General features: G+C 50.7%; 1 protein-coding gene across 1 annotated transcript in view; it reads right to left on the bottom strand.

The window, feature by feature from the left end:
* Window positions 1–19283, bottom strand: part of DYNC2I1 (dynein 2 intermediate chain 1) — a 159107-nt gene that overhangs the window by 6421 nt on the left and 133403 nt on the right. The window contains exons 17-21 of the mRNA XM_075316753.1: window positions 12559–12620; window positions 11369–11420; window positions 11225–11285; window positions 9298–9397; window positions 7067–7198 (exon numbers count right to left, since the gene is read on the bottom strand). Of these exons, the coding sequence (XP_075172868.1) occupies window positions 7067–7198; window positions 9298–9397; window positions 11225–11285; window positions 11369–11420; window positions 12559–12620 (407 nt within the window). The remainder of the gene's footprint in view (window positions 1–7066; window positions 7199–9297; window positions 9398–11224; window positions 11286–11368; window positions 11421–12558; window positions 12621–19283) is intronic.

Below are 19283 nucleotides of genomic sequence, written 5' to 3'. Positions count from 1 at the left end.
CTGCCCAAGCTCGCATCTGCCGAAGCAAGAGCATGCACTTAGTAGTGCTTCGAGAAGGTATGCAGGCTAGTCCAAGTGGCAACCTGACAGACTTGTTGAGCCGTAGCCTGGTGCCTAAAAGCCCAAGAGGCACCGACAGCTCTGGTCGAGTGTGGTTTGATCCCCGGCGGGGGAGGCACCTGAGTACTCTGGTAGGCGTCCGAAATGGTCGGCCTAATCCAACGGGCTAAGGTCGGCTTAGAAGCAGGAAGGCCTTTGCGCCGACCTGTGGTTAGCACAAAAAGAGAGGTGCACCGCCTAAGTGCAGCGGTGCGAGACACATAGATCCGGAGAGCACGCACCAGATCTAGAGTATGCAGCGCCTTTTCAAAGCGATGAACAGGGGCCGGACAGAAGGAAGGTAAGGTAATGTCCTGGTTAAGGTGGAAGGGAGAGACCACCTTAGGAAGAAAGTCCGGAGTCGGACGGAGAACCACCTTGTCTTGATGAAAAACTAAAAAAGGTGACTCCGAGGAGAGCGCAGCCAAATCAGAGACTCTCCTGAGAGAAGTTATGGCAACCAGAAAGGCCACTTTCTGTGAAAGCCGATAGGGATGTTTCTTTGTAAGAGGCTCGAAGGGGGGCTTCTGCAAGACCGTGAGAACCAAGTTAAGGTCCCAGGGATCCAAGGGCCGCCGGTAAGGCGGAATGATGTGAGACGCGCCTTGCATGAAGGTGCGGACCTGAGACAGCTGAGCGAGACGCCGCTGGAACAAAACTGACAGAGCTGAAACTTGTCCCTTGAGAGAGTTGAGGGACAGTCCTAGCTGCAGACCGGACTGTAGAAAAGACAGAAGGGTCGGCAAGGAGAATGGCCAAGGAGGATGGCCGTTAGAGCGACACCAGGACAGGAAAATTTTCCAAGTCCTGTGATAGATCTTAGCGGAGGAAGACTAGCGAGTCATAGTGGAGATGACTTCAGGGGGAATACCAGAAGCAGTCAAAATCCAGGACTCAAGAGCCACGCCGTCAATTTGAGGGCCGCAGAATTCGGGCGGAAAAACGGACCTTGCGAGAGTAGGTCTGGACGGTCCGGGAGATGCCACGGCATTTCTACGGACAGTTGGAGCAGATCCGGATACCAAGCTCGCCTGGGCCAGTCCGGTGCAATGAGGATGACTCGACGGCCCCCCATTCTGATCTTGCGCAGGACTCTGGGCAAGAAAGCTAGAAGGGAAAACACGTAGGACAGACGAAACTGGGACCAGTCCTGAACCAGAGCGTCCGCGGCGAAGGCCTGAGGATCGTGGGAGCGAGCCACGTAAACAGGGACTTTGTTGTTGTCACGGGATGCCATGAGGTCCACGTCCGGAGAGCCCCATCTGCGGCAGATCGACTGAAATACTGCCGGATGCAGGGACCACTCGCCACCGTCCACGCTTTGACGGCTGAGATAATCTGCCTCCCAGTTGTCCACGCCTGGGATGTGGACTGCGGATATGGTGGACCTGGAGTCCTCCGCCCATTGAAGAATGCGGTGAACCTCCATCATTGCCAGTCGGCTGCGCGTCCCGCCTTGATGGTTGATGTAGGCAACCGCTGTCGCGTTGTCTGACGGGACTCGAATGTGCCTGCCCGCCAGAAGGCGGTGAAATGCTAGGAGAGCTAGAAGCATGGCTCTGATTTCCAGCACATTGATTGAAAGGGCTGACTCGGACGGAGTCCAAGTGCCCTGTGCTCTGTGGTGGAGACATACCGCTCCCCAGCCAGATAGACTGGCATCCGTGGTGAGAATCACCCAGGATGGGGCCAGGAAGGAGCGCCCTTGGGACAGGGAGAGGGGTCGAAGCCACCACTGAAGGGAGCTCTTGGTCCGTGGCGACAAAGCCACTAACCTTTGTAAGGAGGAAGGCCGCTTGTCCCAACAGCGGAGAATGTCCAGCTGCAGGGGGCGCAGATGGAACTGGGCAAAGGGGACGGCCTCTATGGACGCCACCATTTGACCCAGCACCTGCATCAGATGCCTGAGGGTAAAATGGCGGGGCCTCAGGAGAGAACGCACCGCCAACTGGAGGGACAGCTGTTTGGTTAAGGGCAACTTCACAAGTGCCGGCAAAGTCTTGAACTGCATCCCTAGGTACGTGAGACTCTGGGTCGGAGTCAGAGTGGATTTGGGAAGATTGACAAGCCACCCGAATTGGGCTAGAGTGGCGAGAGTGAGCGAGACACTCCGCTGACAGTCTGCGCTGGATGGAGCCTTGACTAGAAGGTCGTCCAGGTAAGGGAGCACTGCCAACCCCTGGAGGTGCAGAACCGCAATCACTGCTGCCATGACCTTGGTGAATACCCAAGGGGCCACGGCTAACCCGAAGGGGAGAGCCACGAATTGGAAATGATCTTCTCCTATTGCAAAGCGTAGCCAACGCTGGTGTGAAACTGCAATTGGCACATGTAGATAGGCATCTTTGATGTCGATGGACGCTAGGGAATCCCCTTGGGTCACTGAGGCAATGACTGATCGCAGAGACTCCATGCGAAAGCGCCGCACCCGAACATGCTTGTTGAGAAGCTTGAGATCCAGGATGGGTCGGAAGGTACCATCCTTCTTGGGAACTAGGAAGAAGTTTGAGTAAAAACCTTTGAACCGTTCCCGGGCGGGAACTGGTACAATTACCCCGTTGGCCTGCAAGGCTGCCACGGCCTGTGAGAAGGCGGCGGCCTTGGAGCAGGGGGGAGTTGAGAGAAAAAAATCTGTTTGGCGGGCTGGAAGAGAATTCTATCCTGTAGCCATGCGAGATGATATCTCTCACCCACTGATCGGAGACGTATTGGAACCAAGCGTTGCCAAAGTGGGAGAGCCTGCCACCGACTAAGGACGTTGCCGGAGCGGGCAGAGAGTCATGAGGAGGCTGCCTTAGTGGCAGAACCTCATGCGGTCTTCTGTGGACGCGCTTTTGGGCGCCAGTTGGATTTCTGGTCCTTAGCTGAGTTAGCGGACGAGGCGGAGGGCTTAGAGGACGACCAGTTGGAGGAACGAAAGGAGCGAAACCTCGACTGAATCCTAGCCTGGGCAGGTTTCCTGGTCTTGGTTTGTGGCATGGAAGTGCTCTTCCCGCCAGTAGCCTCCTTAATAATTTCATCCAGCTGTTCACCGAACAGCCGGGAACCAGCAAAAGGAAGCCCGGCAAGGTACTTCTTTGAAGAGGCATCTGCCTTCCACTCTCGAAGCCACAAGACCCTGCGGATAACGAGGGAATCAGCCGAAGCCACCGCAGTGCGGTGGGAAGCCTCTAGCATGGCAGACATGGCATAAGAAGAAAAAGCTGAAGCTTGAGAAGTTAAGGCAACCATCTCGGGCATAGATTCTCTGGTGAGGGAATGCATCTCCTCTAGGGAAGCAGAGATGGCTTTGAGGGCCCACACTGCTGCAAAAGATGGGGAAAACGAGGCCCCCGCCACCTCATACACGGATTTGGCCAGAAGGTCAATCTGACGGTCAGTGGCATCCCTAAGGGAAGTGCCATCAGCCACCGACACAACGGTCCGGGCTGAGAGCCTAGACACCGGAGGGTCTACCTTTGGGGAGTGAGCCCACTCCTTGACCACCTCAGGTGGAAAGGGAAAACGGTCATCAGAACCACGCTTTGGGAAGCGTTTGTCAGGACAGGCCCTGGGTTTGGTCACAGCGGTCTGAAAACTGGAGTGGTTAAAGAACACACTCTTTACTCTCTTAGGCGAGGTAAACTGGTGCTTTTCTGCCATAGAGGGTTGCTCCTCTGATACTGGCGGATTGAGATCCAGTACAGAATTAATGGAAGCAATCAAATCACTTATTTCTGAGTCACCCTCAGAGAGATCCATGGGGCACATGGAGTTAGCCTCCGAACCCCCTGTAAAGGCATCCTCCTCATCCTGCGAGTCAGCTCTTGAATCAGAGCCGTGGGATGAGGAGGGAGAGGAGACCCTGTGGCGCCTCTTAGGAGGACGGGGTCTGGGCCCTGATGATGAATCCTCTGTGAGCTCCAGTGGACGGGGGTCAGAGGATAGGGATCCTGAAGGACCCTTAGCAAGCGCATTAGAGGCACCCTGTGACGGGGGCTGATGCATATTCATCAAAGTCCTGGACAGAAGTCCCATGGACTCAGCAAATGACTGGGATATAGACCTAGAGAAGGACTCTACCAAGGCCGGGGGTTCAGCCACAGGAGCAGAAGCAGCCTGAGAGACCACTGGGGGTGAGACTCCAGGCTGTGGCACCGGCAAGTTAGAGCAGACCTCACAATGTGGGTAGGTGCTCGGTTCAGGCACAGGAGCTTACATGCAGCGCATGCAGTGTAAAGCTTTGGGGCCTTGCTCCTCGTGTGAGACATGCTGCTGGAGTGGGGAAGACAGCTCCTACAAATAGAATGCACCCCAGGGAATATATTCAGAAGTCCACAACCGGAGACCGGCTGTGGCTTACCAGACCGCTGGAAGCGGTGTTGTGTGCCCTCCAGATCCCGAAGCCCGGACCCCCAGGGTACAGCACCTCAGCAGGGATACAGAGTGCAGGATGGCCCACCGCCGAGTGAACCCTGTTAAAAAAAAAATGGCCGCCGGAGCGAAGAGAGGGGGCGGGACTTTGGGAAGCATCCCTGTAGAAGAGCGGGAACTGGAGGGCCATAGAGACCTGCAGAGAAGGAATCACTCACAAGCAGTGGGGAGTGTCCCTCCCCTGTGCAGGACGGCCGCCGGGAGGAGCCGTGCCTGTCCCTCTGCATGAGTGACATGCGAGGGCAGGTAACAGAAACTAGGCCTCCGGCGAAGCCGGGGCCTAAATTTGAGCAGCGAGGCCGACGAGCAGGCACCATCGGCGCGGTTCTCAGGCGAAAACCAGAGAACCCGCCGGGAATGCCAAAACAAATACAGCAAACACTCTCCCCATACAATAAAGTACATGGACCCCCATATATAAACGTCTCAAGGTACTTAGCTGCTGAGACGCAGGGCCAGGTCCCTGGGGATGAGTGCTCCGGTCCAGCAGGATCCTCAAGGGGCTGTGGAACGGAGACCGGTCTCCTGGAGACCGCGCTGGCTCTCACTTCAATCCAGGGCCCAGGAGGGATGGTGAAGGAGCACGGCATATAAGGCTCCAGCCTTGGAATCAACCTTACAACACCACCGACACAGTGGGGTGAGAAGGGATATGCCGGGAGTCCAGACGTGGACCCGCACTTCTTCAATCTTCTTCCAAAAAAGAAATCATATGAGAATGCATGTGTGGATGTATGCCTCCTGAACACAAAGCAATAAACTGGCTGTGACTGGCTCACCAGGGGGTGTATAAGCTCAGAGGGAGGAGCTACACTTTTAGGTGTAGTACTTTGTGTGTCCTCCGGAGGCAGAAGCTAAACACCCAAGGTCTGGGTCTCCCAAAGGAACGATAAAGAAATAAACTATAGTATAAGAAGCTTATGTGTGAGGTAATAGGATGTAGGTGGGGAGACGGATAGAGAGACAGAAAGAGGCAGACAGACAGAGAGAGACAGATGGGGAAATAGACAGAGAAATAGAGACAGACAGAGACAGACTGGGCAAAGAGACAGACTGGGCAAAGAGACACACACAGACACAGAGATAGAGAGAGACAGACAGATACAGAGATGGAGACAGATAGACTGATACAAATACAGACAGAGAGATAGACACAGACAGACAAGGAGAGAGACAGACAGAGACAGACAGACAGCGACTGGTAGAGTGGTAGAGGGACAGTTACTATCCCGGGCAATGCCCGGGTACTACGGCTTTTATATATATATATATATATATATATACAGACCAAAAGTTTGGACACACCCTCTCATCTCTAGAACAGCTATTAAGAGGAGACTTTGTGCAGCAGGCCTTCATGGTAAAATAGCTGCTAGGAAACCACTGCTAAGGATAGGGAACAAGCAGAAGAGACTTGTTTGGGCTAAAGAACACAAGGAATGGACATTAGACCAGTGGAAATCTGTGCTTTGGTCTGGTGAGTCCAAATTTGAGATCTTTGGATCCAACCACCGTGTCTTTGTAGAAAAGGTGAACAGATGGACTCTACATGGCTGGCTCCCACCGTGAAGCATGGAGGAGGAGGTGTGATGGTGTGGGAGTGCTTTGCTGGTGACACTGTTGGGGATTTATTCAAAATTGAAGGCATACAGAACCAGCATGCCTACCACAGCATCTTGCAGCGGCATGCTATTCCATCCGGTTTGCGTTTAGTTGGAACATTTTTTATTTTTCAACAGGACAATGACCACAAACACATCTCCAGACTGTATAACGGCTATTTGACTAAGAAGGAGAGTGATGGGGTGCTACGCCAGATGACCTGGCCTCCACAGTCACCAGACCTAAACCCAATCAAGATGGTTTGGGGTGAGCTGGACCGCAGAGTGAAGGCAAAAGGGCCAACAATTGCGAAGCATCTTTGGGAACTCCTTCAAGACTGTTGGAAAACCATTTCCGGTGACTACCTCTTGAAGCTCATCAAGAGAATGCCAAGAGTGTGCAAAGCAGTAATCAAAGCAAAAGGTGGCTACTTTGAAGAACCTAGAATATAAGTCATATTTTCAGTTGTTTCACACTTTTCTAAGTATTTCATTCTACATGTTTTAATTCATAGTTTTGATGCCTTCAATGTGAATCTACAATTTTCAGAGTCATGAAAATAAAGAAAACTCATTGAATGAGAAGGTGTGTCCAAACCTTTGGTTTGTACTGTGTGTATGTATAATATATATATTCTATAAAGCAGCACTGTAGCTTCATATATTCAAGATTTGCATACATCTTGGTGCACACAGTATGCTACTGTAATCTTTTGTAGGCTTAAAATAAATGTCTGATTGCTGGGGTCCCCCCGATAGGAGCCCAACCAATCATGTCTCCCATGTGAATAAATCAGCCCTTTATGGGAACCATTTATCCTAAGAGGGCATATAGGCTAGGAATGTCATTATGAGACCAGCCCTTTTTAAGCGAGCTGGGTATATATATTTTTTTTTTTTCTGGGGTATAGTTCTGAAATTATTTTAAATGACAGTATAATGGCCGCACATACCAAAAATGCTGCAGCTCCAAATGGTGAGAAATCAATGGCTGTGACGCGTGATGGCCTGAGTTTGCTGTGCAGAGATGTGTATTGCATCGGAGGCTCAATCAACCCGTATCGTGTTCCATGAGTTACTAAACCCTATAAATAAATACATTTTAGATGACTGAAAGAGAGAAAAATAAACAACAGACTTGTATTTTATATATTGGAGTTTAGTAAAATCCCAAGAAAATGTACTTATTAAAAGCAACAACAATTTAGAGAAAAATAAAATACATCATTTTTGGCAGAAACTGATCTGGATCTCCAGACCCGTGTCTACCTCATAGTGACAGCAAGCTAAACCGAAAAACGTGGTTGCTGGTAGGTGGGTGTAGCCTACAAGGGAGGAGCAGACTTTTTTCTTACTTGTAATATTAGTGTCTGCTTCCTGGTGGCATCAGCGTACACCCATGGTTTTCTGTGTTCCCCAATGAAGTGACCAACAAACACTTAAGCGGGCTTTACACGCTGCGATATCTGTGCCGATATCGCTAGCGTGTATACCCGCCCCCATCGTTTGTGCGACACGGGCATATCGCTGCCCGTCGCGCACAAAATCGCGCACCCCCGTCACACGGACTTACCTGCCGTGCGACGTCGCTCTGGTCGGCGATCCGCCTCCTTTCTAAGGGGGCGGGTCGTGCAGCGTCACAGCGACATCACAAGGCAGGCGTCCAATAGAAGCGGAGGGGCGGAGATTAGCGGGACGTAACATCCCGCCCACCTCCTTCCTTTCGCATAGCCGGTGGAGGCAGGTAAGATGTTCCTTGCTCCTGCGGTGTCACACAGAGCGATGTGTGCTGCCGCAGGAACGAGGAACAACATCGCTAATGAGAGGTAAACGATTTTTTGTTTTCGGACGACCTCTCCGTGGCAAACAATTTTGGCCGCTTTTGCAACCGTTTTAGGTCGCACATAAGTGTCACATGCTGCGATATCGTTAATGACGCCGGATGTGCGTAACTAATGACGTGACCTCGACGATAAAACATTAACGATATCGTAGCGTGTAAAGCCCCCTTTATTCCTTCCTGACCTGTATATACAGTGCTTGTTGATCTGTCTCTGATTGCTGATTGCTGGCTCCACGCTCCTGCATGATTTACTTTCCTGCCCTGTGAGTATCTTCTAAAACATCACTGCAGAGTCATATGCAGATAAGCCTTACATTATGAAACCTTGAGTGACCGGCCAGTAATGGGTTGTCCACTACGAGGACAACCCGTTCTGGTGCCACGTTTCCCCCATTTAAAGTAAAAAAAAGCCTGTACTCACCTCCCGAGCCAGCGCGGTTCCATCATTGCTGTGGCTCGCATTCCTGGGGCTCATGTGACATCACACAAGTTCCACGTCCAATCAGCGCCGGCTTCTGTCTCCCTGCCTTTGGGCAAACGAGTTAATCAACAGGACGTGATCGCTGTAGCTGCCGCTTACTTCGTTGATTACATCTATGGCCAAAGGCAGGGAGACAGAAGCTGATGCTGATTTTAAGCGGGGCTACCATGACGTCACGTGAGCCCCAGGAACACAAGCCATGGCAACCCTAGATCCGCACGGGCATGGAAGGTGAGTAAAGGCTTTTTTATTTTACCTGGGCGAAACATGTGGGAACAGAAGGGGCTGTCCTAGTGTTGGACAACCCCTTTAACACGGTGCCCAGTCACATAAATATAAGCACTTGTACCTTGCCCCTCCCACCTCATTGTAGATTGTAAGCTGTCACGAGCAGGGTTGTCTTTTTTTTCCCTCTAAATATTGTATTTTCTATAACTGTTACTTGTTTGTATATGATCCTCCTGAATTGTAAAGTGCTGCGGAATATGTTGGCGCTATAGAAATAAAGATCATTATTATTATAAATGCTTTTATGTCACTACCATAAAGGGAAACCTCCTTACATGTGCTGTAAATTAATGCCATAAAGTAAGAGGCTCTCTGACTTTTTTTTTTTTAAAGAATTAGGGTATTTTAAAAAAAAATCACCATAGCACAGTAGAGTTCTGTAGCCTCTGTCAAATGTTAATTGTTCTTCAAGACATGTTCTAAATTATATAATGCCATGCATGTCACCCAGGTAAAGAGAAAAACTGATCACTGTGCCAAACCCTAACGATGCATGATTATTAATGGTAAATTGAAGTCATCCTATTATATTATCAACTGTTTGTGGTGCAAACAAATGTCCTGTAACTTACAATATCTGTTCCAATAACAAAATGATTGAAGTCTCGAGGAAGAAACTTAATATTCAGGGCCTGCGGGCTTCCCAGAATTAGAACATCTTTGTGAAAAAATCTAAAAAAATAAAGTTATAAGAATGAACACATCATTAATGTATCTCTGCGTAGGGAATAAAATCTCTAATTATGAGGATTTAGGGAACTCCGCAAAGCCCAACAAGCAACTAGTATTTCAACATCAGCATATTAACAAGATAATTCAAGTACTTCAAGTACTTTAGCCCATGGAAAGTCAGGAGGACAGAGGGATCAAGGGAACATTACGAAGATCAGCATTTTAATCAAGAATGTAGTAAAATGTGTCAAATTTATTCTCCACACACACAGCAAAGTGCAACAGGCGACCCCGTTAGCTTCAGACATCCCCAAAAATATTGTGAAACAGATTTGGACAAATTATCACCCCTGTCTATTTTGAGGTCTGCTGGTACACATAGAGATGAACTACAAGAGTGAGGGACCAACAGGATTGAGTGCAGTGTGGTGAGATGGCTTTTACGCTTTTTTTTTTTTTTTTTTTAAATCAAAACTGTGACAACTAAGTACTCAGTGTTATATTCATGTACTATTACTATTTACTTACTTACTCATTTTGTTTTTATCCTAGGTTTTGTATATTAAAGGGAACCTGTCACCAGTTTTTTACCCTATAAGCTGTGGCCACTACAATTGGGCTCTTATATACAGAATTCTAACATGCTGTATATAAGAGCCCAGTCCGCTGTGTAGAACATAAAATACACTTTATAATACTCACCTAACAGTCGCGCTGCAGTGGATGTGGCTCATATGGGCGTCTTCATCCTCCGGTGCCGGCGCCGCCTCTTTTGGCCATCGTCGTCCTCCTTCTGAAGCTGCGGTGCATGATGAGTCTACGTCATACACACTCGCCGGTCCCGCGCACGCACACTACAATACTTTGATCTGCTCAGGGCAGATCAAAGTGCACCTGCTCAGGACCTGAATGCCGGCGAGTGTGTAGGACATTGGACGCATTATGCACTGCGGCTTCAGAAGGACGACAAAGGCGGCGACAAAGATGGCCGAAAGAGGCAGCGCCGGTACCGAAGGACGAAGACGCCCATCTGAGCCACATCCACTGCAGTGACCGGTTTAGGTAAGTATTATAAAGTGTTTTTTATGTTGTACACAGCGTCCTGGGCTCTTATATACAGCATGTTAGAATGCTGTATATAAGAGCCCACTGGTGGTGGCCGCAGCTTATAGGGCAAAAAACTGGTGACAGGTTCCCTTTAATGGCCACAGTGTGAATGTGTGAACTCATTTCTTTGGTTTTCCTCCCTATACATAACATAGTGCAACTGCTGACCCCATTAGCTTTAAACATCCCAAAAAATATTGTAAAACTGATCTGGACAAATTATGGCGCGCAGGCTTCATCAGACTCTTTGGCGGGCTCTGTCTTGAGGCTGGAAATCAAATGTAACTAAGCAGTGGTGCAGTATGGCCAGCATTACAGTCTGCTCAGGCACAGGGTCTGCGGAGACCTGACCCTTACATGCAGATAAGATGCACACAGCGTGAGAGTAGCTTAAATACTGAGTGGTGCACGGTCTGTTATTTCCAAGGAGGACTATGGGGCTCATGGAAGTGGGGTTGTTTGGGAAATGCATCTGAAGGATGATTAATTCTGCAAATTATGCTTGCCGGGACAATAAATTGGGAGCACGGGAGGGAACGCCATCTGCGGAAATTAACATTGAATACATTTAAGTATGATCGGTTCAGCCCTGCACAGCAGTCACAGTTTCTTATGTTAGCTCTTGAGAATACTATAAAATAAGCAAATAAGTGCTCCAGTAGCCGGTAAGGAGATACTAATGTCCCTAATATTAGAAGGGAAGTAGTATAGTATACTTACTTGTCACGGAGGTGTATGGATGAGCTGTGAATCAGCTTCACTTTTCCCCCTGGGATTAATCCTAGACATGGAGGTACATGTTACAATATTGGATTATAACAATGTAAACAAAAAAAAGTATCTGGATTAATATTAAAAACGTACCCAGGTCACTTTGGGATCCAGCAGGGTCGGCTCTTCTTAGCTCCACCACTACCTGCAATTAGATTTATTAGGTACAAACCGGAATTTATGAAAATGTCATCAAAACAAATGAATTTACAAATTGGTTAATTTCCCCCTACATGGCCTATATTCATTTTGGACACAGTTTTTCAGAAATCTATTCCCTTATGTAATTAAAATGCTGCTATGTACATAAAGAAAAACTGCAGAAAATGTTTAAAACAACAAGTACAAAAGAATTACACCGCAAAACTGGTGGCAGAGGTCTCCTAAAAATCCTATGTATAGGGACGGGTTTCACCCTTTTTAGTACAGACCATACTCAGTAAAGGGGGCTTTACACGCTGCGACATCGCTAATGCGGAGTCATTGGGGTCACGGAATTGGTGACGCACATCCGGCCGCATTAGCGATGCCGTTGCGTGTGACACCTATGAGCGATATTGCATCGTTGCAAAAACGTGCAAAATCGCTCATCGGTGACATGGGGGTCCATTCTCAAATATCGTTACTGCAGCAATAACGAGGTTGTTCCTCGTTCCTGCGGCAGCACACATCGCTCCGTGTGACACCGCAGGAACGAGGAAGCTCTCCTTACCTGCCTCCCGGCCGCAATGCGGAAGGAAGGAGGTGGGCGGGATGTTACGTCCCGCTCAGCTCCGCCCCTCTGCTGCTATTGGGCAGCCGCTCAGTGACTTCGCTGTGACGCCGCACGGACTGCCCCCTTAGAAAGGAGGCGGTTCGCCGGTCACAGCGACGTCGCCGGGCAGGTAAGTATGTGTGACAGGTCTGGGCGATGTTGTGCGGCACGGGCAGCAATTTACCCGTGTCGCGCAACAGATGGGGGCGGGTACCCACACTAGCGATATCGGGACCGATATCGCAGTGTGTAAAGCCCGCTTTACTGTTACCTCTGGATAATAGAACAGGACTGAGCATGTGTGACCACTGACAGAACAGATTGGATGTACAAGTATTGGCAACAACACCAGGGGGCGCAATAAGAAGTACATAAACAACAACATTTAAAACTTTTTTTTATGCTTCCAATTCAAAATATATAATATTTTGCATGGTAATAAATTGTTATTTAACCATGAGACAGTTTCTATAAAAGGGGAATGTATTTGGGTCTTATTGAATTTATATATTTTGCCTTTCAAACCTACCCACAAAATCAGATGGCCACTTTCATCCAGAGATGCCACTTGAAATGACAAACCGGACATATCTGCAAAAGAATGGGTAAAATATACACTATAATGAAAAATTAATCAGACACCACGCAATGATGGAGCTATGCATGTGCTGCAGAAGGGATTTGTTAAAGACGAATACTGTAAAAAAATGGCAATTTTTTTTTAATCAATCAATAATACACATTAAATTAAGAAACTTTGTAATATATCTTTATTAAAGAAGTCTGCTTCTTTCTCTCCCAGGACTGATCATTCAATTCTCAAACATCTTCAAGGAAGACTTTCCCGTTACTGAGTTAGGAGATGGAATTTGGTGCTTATAAAGCTCAAGGGAGAACTGTAAGGGCATGTGCCCACGATCAGGACTCACTGCGTCGGTAGGTGCCCACGATCAGGACTCACTGTGTCGGTAGGTGCCCACGATCAGGACTCACTGCGTCGGTAGGTGCCCACGATCAGGACTCACTGTGTCCTGGACGCGGCGGGTCCTGACCTGCGAGGCCGTGAGTCTCCTCCACAGGAGAACGCAGGAGACCGCTGCTGCTCGTATCCATGATCAGGGTTCAGTGCGCTGCGGTCTCCTCGCTGTGCTCTCCCTACGGAGGACACATGCAAATCCGCAGCAGACAATTGACACGCTGCGGTCTGGAAACACGCACCGCAGGTCAGTGTTTGCTGTGGAAAAAACAAGCACAGTGGGCACTGGATTTCTAGAAATCCCATCCACTGTGCTTGTACTGTACAATACAGCATTTTGGACGCAGCTGAAGCACGCCGCATCCAAAACGCAGCAAACACAGATCATGGGCACGCACCCTAACTGTTGATTCAAGTAAACCTGTAGCAGATCTCCACAGAATTTTACAAGCACCAACTGTCATTACCTCAGTAATGGGAAAATCTGTTTACTGACGATTTTACCCATGAACTGAGAGAGAAGCAGATTTCTCTGATAAGATAAATGATAAAGTTGCTTATTTTCATGTGTACTATTGATTTAGGAAGAAAGAAGGGAATTTTGTTTACTTACCGTAAATTCCTTTTCTTCTAGCTCCAATTGGGAGACCCAGACAATTGGGTGTATAGCTTCTGCCTCCGGAGGCCACACAAAGTACTACACTCAAAAGTGTAACACCTCCCCTCTGCCTATACACCCTCCCGTGCCTCACGGGCTCCTCAGTTTTGGTGCAAGAGCAGGAAGGAGGAAACTTATAAATTGGTTTAAGGTAAATTCAATCCGAAGGATGTTCGGAGAACTGAAACCATGAACCAAAGAAACAATTGAACATGAACAACATGTGTACACAACAGAACAACAAGCCCGAAGGGAACAGGGGCGGGTGCTGGGTCTCCCAATTGGAGCTAGAAGAAAAGGAATTTACGGTAAGTAAACAAAATTCCCTTCTTCTTTGTCGCTCCATTGGGAGACCCAGACAATTGGGACATCCAAAAGCAGTCCCTGGGTGGGTAAAAGAATACCTCGATAAATAGAGCCGACACGGCTCCCTCTTACAGGTGGGCAACCGCCGCCTGAAGGACTCGCCTACCTAGACTGGCATCTGCCGAAGCATAGGTATGCACCTGATAGTGTTTCGTGAAAGTGTGCAGGCTAGACCAGGTAGCTGCCTGACACACCTGCTGAGCCGTCGCCCGGTGCCGCAATGCCCAGGACGCACCCACGGCTCTGGTAGAATGGGCTTTCAGCCCCGAAGGAAGCGGAAGCCCCGCAGAACGGTAAGCTTCAAGAATCGGTTCCTTGATCCACCGAGCCAAGGTTGACTTGGAAGCCTGCGACCCCTTACGCTGACCGGCGACAAGTACAAAGAGTGCATCTGAACGGCGCAGGGGCGCTGTGCGAGACACGTAGTACCGGAGTGCTCTCACTAGATCTAATGAGTGCAAATCCTTTTCACATTGGTGAATTGGATTAGGGCAAAATGAAGGTAAGGAGATATCCTGATTGAGATGAAACGGAGATACCACCTTAGGGAGAAATTCCGGGACAGGACGCAGAACCACCTTATCCTGGTGAAAAACCAGGAAGGGGGCTTTGCATGACAGCGCTGCAAGATCCGACACTCTTCGGAGTGATGTGACTGCCACTAGAAATGCCACCTTCTGCGAAAGACGTGATAAGGAGACATCTCGCAGCGGCTCGAAAGGTGGTTTCTGAAGAGCCGTTAGCACCCTGTTAAGGTCCCAGGGCTCTAGTGGGCGCTTGTAAGGTGGGACTATGTGGCATACTCCTTGCAGGAACGTGCGGACCTGCGGGAGCCTGGCCAGGCGCCTTTGAAAAAATACTGAGAGCGCCGATACTTGTCCCTTGAGAGAGCTTAGTGACAAACCTTTGTCCATTCCAGATTGAAGGAAGGAAAGAAAAATGGGTAAGGCAAAAGGCCAGGGAGTAAACCCATTCACAGAGCACCAGGACAAGAATATCCGCCAAGTCCTGTAATAGATCTTGGCGGACGTCGGTTTCCTGGCTTGTCTCATAGTGGCAATGACATCCTGAGATAACCCTGACGATGCTAGGAGCCAGGACTCTATGGCCACACAGTCAGGTTGAGGGCCGCAGAATTCAGATGGAAAAACGGCCCTTGTGACAGCAAGTCTGTGCGGTCTGGAAGGGCCCACGGTTGACCCACCGTGAGAAGCCACAGATCCGGGTACCACAACCGCCTCGGCCAGTCTGGAGCGACGAGAATGGCGCGGCGGCAGTCGGACCTGATCTTGCGTAATACTCTGGGTAGCATCGCCAGAGGAGGAAACACATTAGGCAGTTGAAACTGCGAACAATCCTGTACTAATGCATCCGCCGCCAGAGCTCTGTGATCCTGAGATCGTGCCATGAATGCTGGGACCTTGTTGTTGTGCCGTGACGCCATGAGATCGACGTCCGGCGTTCCCCAGCGGCGACAGATCTCTCGAAACACCTCTGGGTGCAGAGACCATTCCCCCGCGTCCATGCCCTGACGACTGAGAAAATCTGCTTCCCAGTTTTCTACTCCCGGTATGTGAACTGCGGAGATGGTGGATGCTGTGGCTTCCACCCACTGCAGAATTCGCCGTACTTCCTGGAAGGCTTGACGACTGCGAGTGCCGCCCTGGTGATTGATGTAGGCGACTGCAGTGGCGTTGTCCGACGGATCTGCCTGCCCTCCAGCCACTGATAGAACGCCAATAGGGCTAGATACACTGCCCTTATCTCCAGAACATTGATCTGAAGGGAAGACTCCCTCGGAGTCCAGGTCCCCTGAGCCCTGTGGTGGAGAAACACTGCCCCCCACCCTGACAGGCTCGCGTCCGTGGTGACCACAGCCCAGGTTGGGGGCAGGAAGGATTTTCCCTGTGATAGAGAAGTGGGAAGAAGCCACCACTGAAGAGACGTCTTGGTTGCCAGGGAAAGAGAGACATTCTTGTCGAGGGAAGTCGATCTCTTGTCCCACTTGTGGAGAATGTCCCATTGGAGTGGGCGTAGATGAAATTGCGCGAACGGCACTGCCTCCATCGCTGCCACCATCTTCCCTAGGAAGTGCATGAGGCGCCTCAATGGGTGTGACTGAATGTGAAGAAGAGATTGCACCCCTGCTTGCAGAGAAAGCTGTTTGTCCAGTGGTAGCTTGACTACCGCTGACTGGGTATGAAACTCCATCCCGAGGTAGGTCAATGACTGGGTCGGTGTCAACTTGGATTTTGGAAAGTTGATGATCCATCCGAACTGCTGGAGAGTCTCCAGAGCGACGGTAAGGCTGTGTTGACACGCCTCCCGAGACGGTGCCCTGACTAGGAGATCGTCTAAGTAGGGAATCACCGAGTGGCCTTGGGAGTGTAGGACCGCCACAACAGATGCCATGATTTTGGTGAAAACCCGTGGGGCTGTCGCCAAGCCGAAAGGCAATGCCACGAACTGAAGGTGTTCGTCCCCTATGGCGAAACGCAAGAAGCGTTGATGTTCGGGTGCGATCGGCACATGGAGATAAGCATCTTTGATGTCGATCGATGCGAGAAAGTCTCCCTGTGACATCGAAGCGATGACCGAGCGGAGAGATTCCATCCTGAACCGTCTGGTTCTCACATGTCTGTTGAGCAGTTTGAGGTCCAGAACGGGACGGAATGAACCGTCCTTCTTTGGCACCACGAACAAGTTGGAGTAAAAGCCGCGCCCCTATTCCTGAGGGGGGACGGGAATCACAACTCCTTCTGTCTTCAGAGCGGCCACTGCCTGAAGTGCTTCGGCCCGAGCAGGGGGGGGGGGGGGGAGGTTGTGAAGAAACGAGTTGGAGGACGAAAGGTGAACTCTATCCTGTAACCGTGAGACAGAATGTCTCTCACCCATTGGTCTTGAACATGTGGCCACCAGGTGTCGCAAAAGCGGGAGAGCCTGCCACCGACCGAGGATGCGGTTCGGGGATGCCAAGAGTCATGAGGAGGCCGCCTTGGAGGCAGTGCCTCCGGCAGCCTTTTGGGGGCGTGACTTAGACCGCCACGCGTAGGAGTTCCTCTGACCTTTCTCCGGCCTATTGGACGAAGAGGATTGGGACTTGGCGGAGGGACGAAAGGACCGAAACCTCGATTGTATCTTACGTTGCTGAGGTCGCTTCGGTCTGGACTGGGGTAAGGAGGAGTCCTTTCCCTTGGATTCTTTAATAATCTCATCCAATCGTTCTCCAAACAATCGGTCGCCAGAATACGGCAAACCGGTTAGGAATCTCTTGGAAGCCGAGTCTGCCTTCCATTCGCGCAGCCACATGGCTCTGCGGACTGCCACAGAATTAGCGGATGCCACCGCTGTACGGCTAGCAGAGTCCAGGACGGCGTTCATGGCGTAGGAAGAAAACGCCGACGCCTGAGAAGTCAAAGACGCAACCTGCGGAGCAGAAGTACGTGTGACCGCATTAATCTCGGTTAGACAAGCCGAGATAGCTTGGAGTGCCCACACGGCTGCAAAAGCCGGGGCAAAGGACGCGCCCATGGCTTCATAGATGGATTTCACCAGGAGCTCTACCTGCCTGTCAGTGGCGTCTTTTAGCGATGAGCCATCCGCAACCGATACCACAGATCTAGCCGCCAATCTAGAGACTGGAGGATCCACCTTGGGACACTGAGCCCAACCCTTAACTACATCAGAGGGGAAGGGGTAACGTGTGTCAGCAAGGCGCTTAGTAAAGCGCTTGTCCGGAACCGCTCTGGGTTTCTGGACAGCATCCTTGAAGTTAGAGTGGTCGAAAAACGCACTCCGTGTACGTTTGGGGAACCGAAACTGGTGTTTCTCCTGCTGAGAAGCCGACTCCTCTATAGGTGGAGGCGGGGGAGATAGATCTAACACCTGGTTGATGGACGAGATAAGATCATTTACTAAGGCGTCCCCTTCAGGTGTATCAAGGTTGAGGGCAACGTCATGGTCAGAGCCCTGAGCTGCGACCTCCGTCTCGTCCTCCAGCGAGTCCTCCAGCCTGGAACCTGAGCAGCGTGATGAAGCTGAGGATTCCAAGCGGGCCCGCTTAGCTGGTCTGGGGCTGTGGTCCGTGGAGGAGTCCTCCACGTGAAACGTAGAGCCCACCCCGGGAGCGCGCTGCGGCGTGGACCGAGAGGGACCTGGAGGCGCCGATCCAACAGTGTCCTGGGTCTGTGTAAGGACCGGTCTGGACTGCAAGGCTTCTAGCAGCGTGGCAGACCATTTGTCCATAGACTTAGCCATGGATTGTGCAAGTGACTCAGAGAGCTTCTCAGCAAAAACTGCAAACTCTGTCCCTGCCGCCTGGACAGTGGTAGCATGGGGGTCTACCTGAGCCGAGGGGCCCACAAGTGGTCGCGGCTCCGGCTGAGTCAGTGTAACAGGGGTCGAGCATTGCTCACAGTGAGGGTAGGTGGAACCCGCAGGCAACATAGCCCCACAAGAGGTACAGGTCGCAAAGAAACCCTGTGCCTTAGCGCTCTTGCTCCTTGTGGACGACATGCTGTTGTGTCCCAGGAGAGTGATCACAGAGGATATAAGGGAAGAGTATACAGCCCGGCCGAACAGAGATATATATATATATATATAAAGATATATAATACGTATCTATTCAGGCAACCCAGGGGGACCAGCACCAGATGACCGGTGTGGCTTACCGACCGCTAAAAAGCGGCGTGTGTGTCCTCCAGATTCCCTGCTCCAGGTCTCCCAGCGGTGAAGAGCTCTTTCCTGATGATTCTCCAGCGCAGAATGTCTGAAAAAATGGCTGCTGGAGCTCTGAGAGGGGGAGTGGAGCGGTGGGCGGCACCAGGAAAAAGTGCGGGAATCTGGGGTCCCTATTGTGATCAAAGAGGGGGGAGGAAGCATACAGGATGCTCCGGCCCTCACTGCCGACGTCAGGACGGCTGTCCCGCCCCTACCCTGACAGACAGGCCCGGGGGCGGGAGTTTTGCCAGTAGGCCGCAACTGAAGCCGGGGACTAAATTTATGACCGCGGCCGACACGCAGGCGCGGTCGGCGCGGAAGTCCCCCGGCTTTCACGGATCAGCAGCCGCTGTGTGTCCCAGGCAGCGTCCGGTCGGCTGTCTCGCCCCTACCCTGACAGACAGGTCTGGGGGCGAGATTTTGCAAGTAGGCCGCAACTGAAGCCGGGGACTAAATTTATGACCGCGGCCGACAAACAGGCGCGGTCGGCGCGGAAGTCCCCCGGCTTTCACGGCCTAGCAGCCCTTGCAGCGTC

The sequence above is a fragment of the Anomaloglossus baeobatrachus genome, chromosome 6, assembly GCF_048569485.1.
Source record: "Anomaloglossus baeobatrachus isolate aAnoBae1 chromosome 6, aAnoBae1.hap1, whole genome shotgun sequence".
Classification (NCBI taxonomy): domain Eukaryota; kingdom Metazoa; phylum Chordata; class Amphibia; order Anura; family Aromobatidae; genus Anomaloglossus; species Anomaloglossus baeobatrachus.
This window is presented reverse-complemented; position numbering and strand designations above follow the sequence as displayed.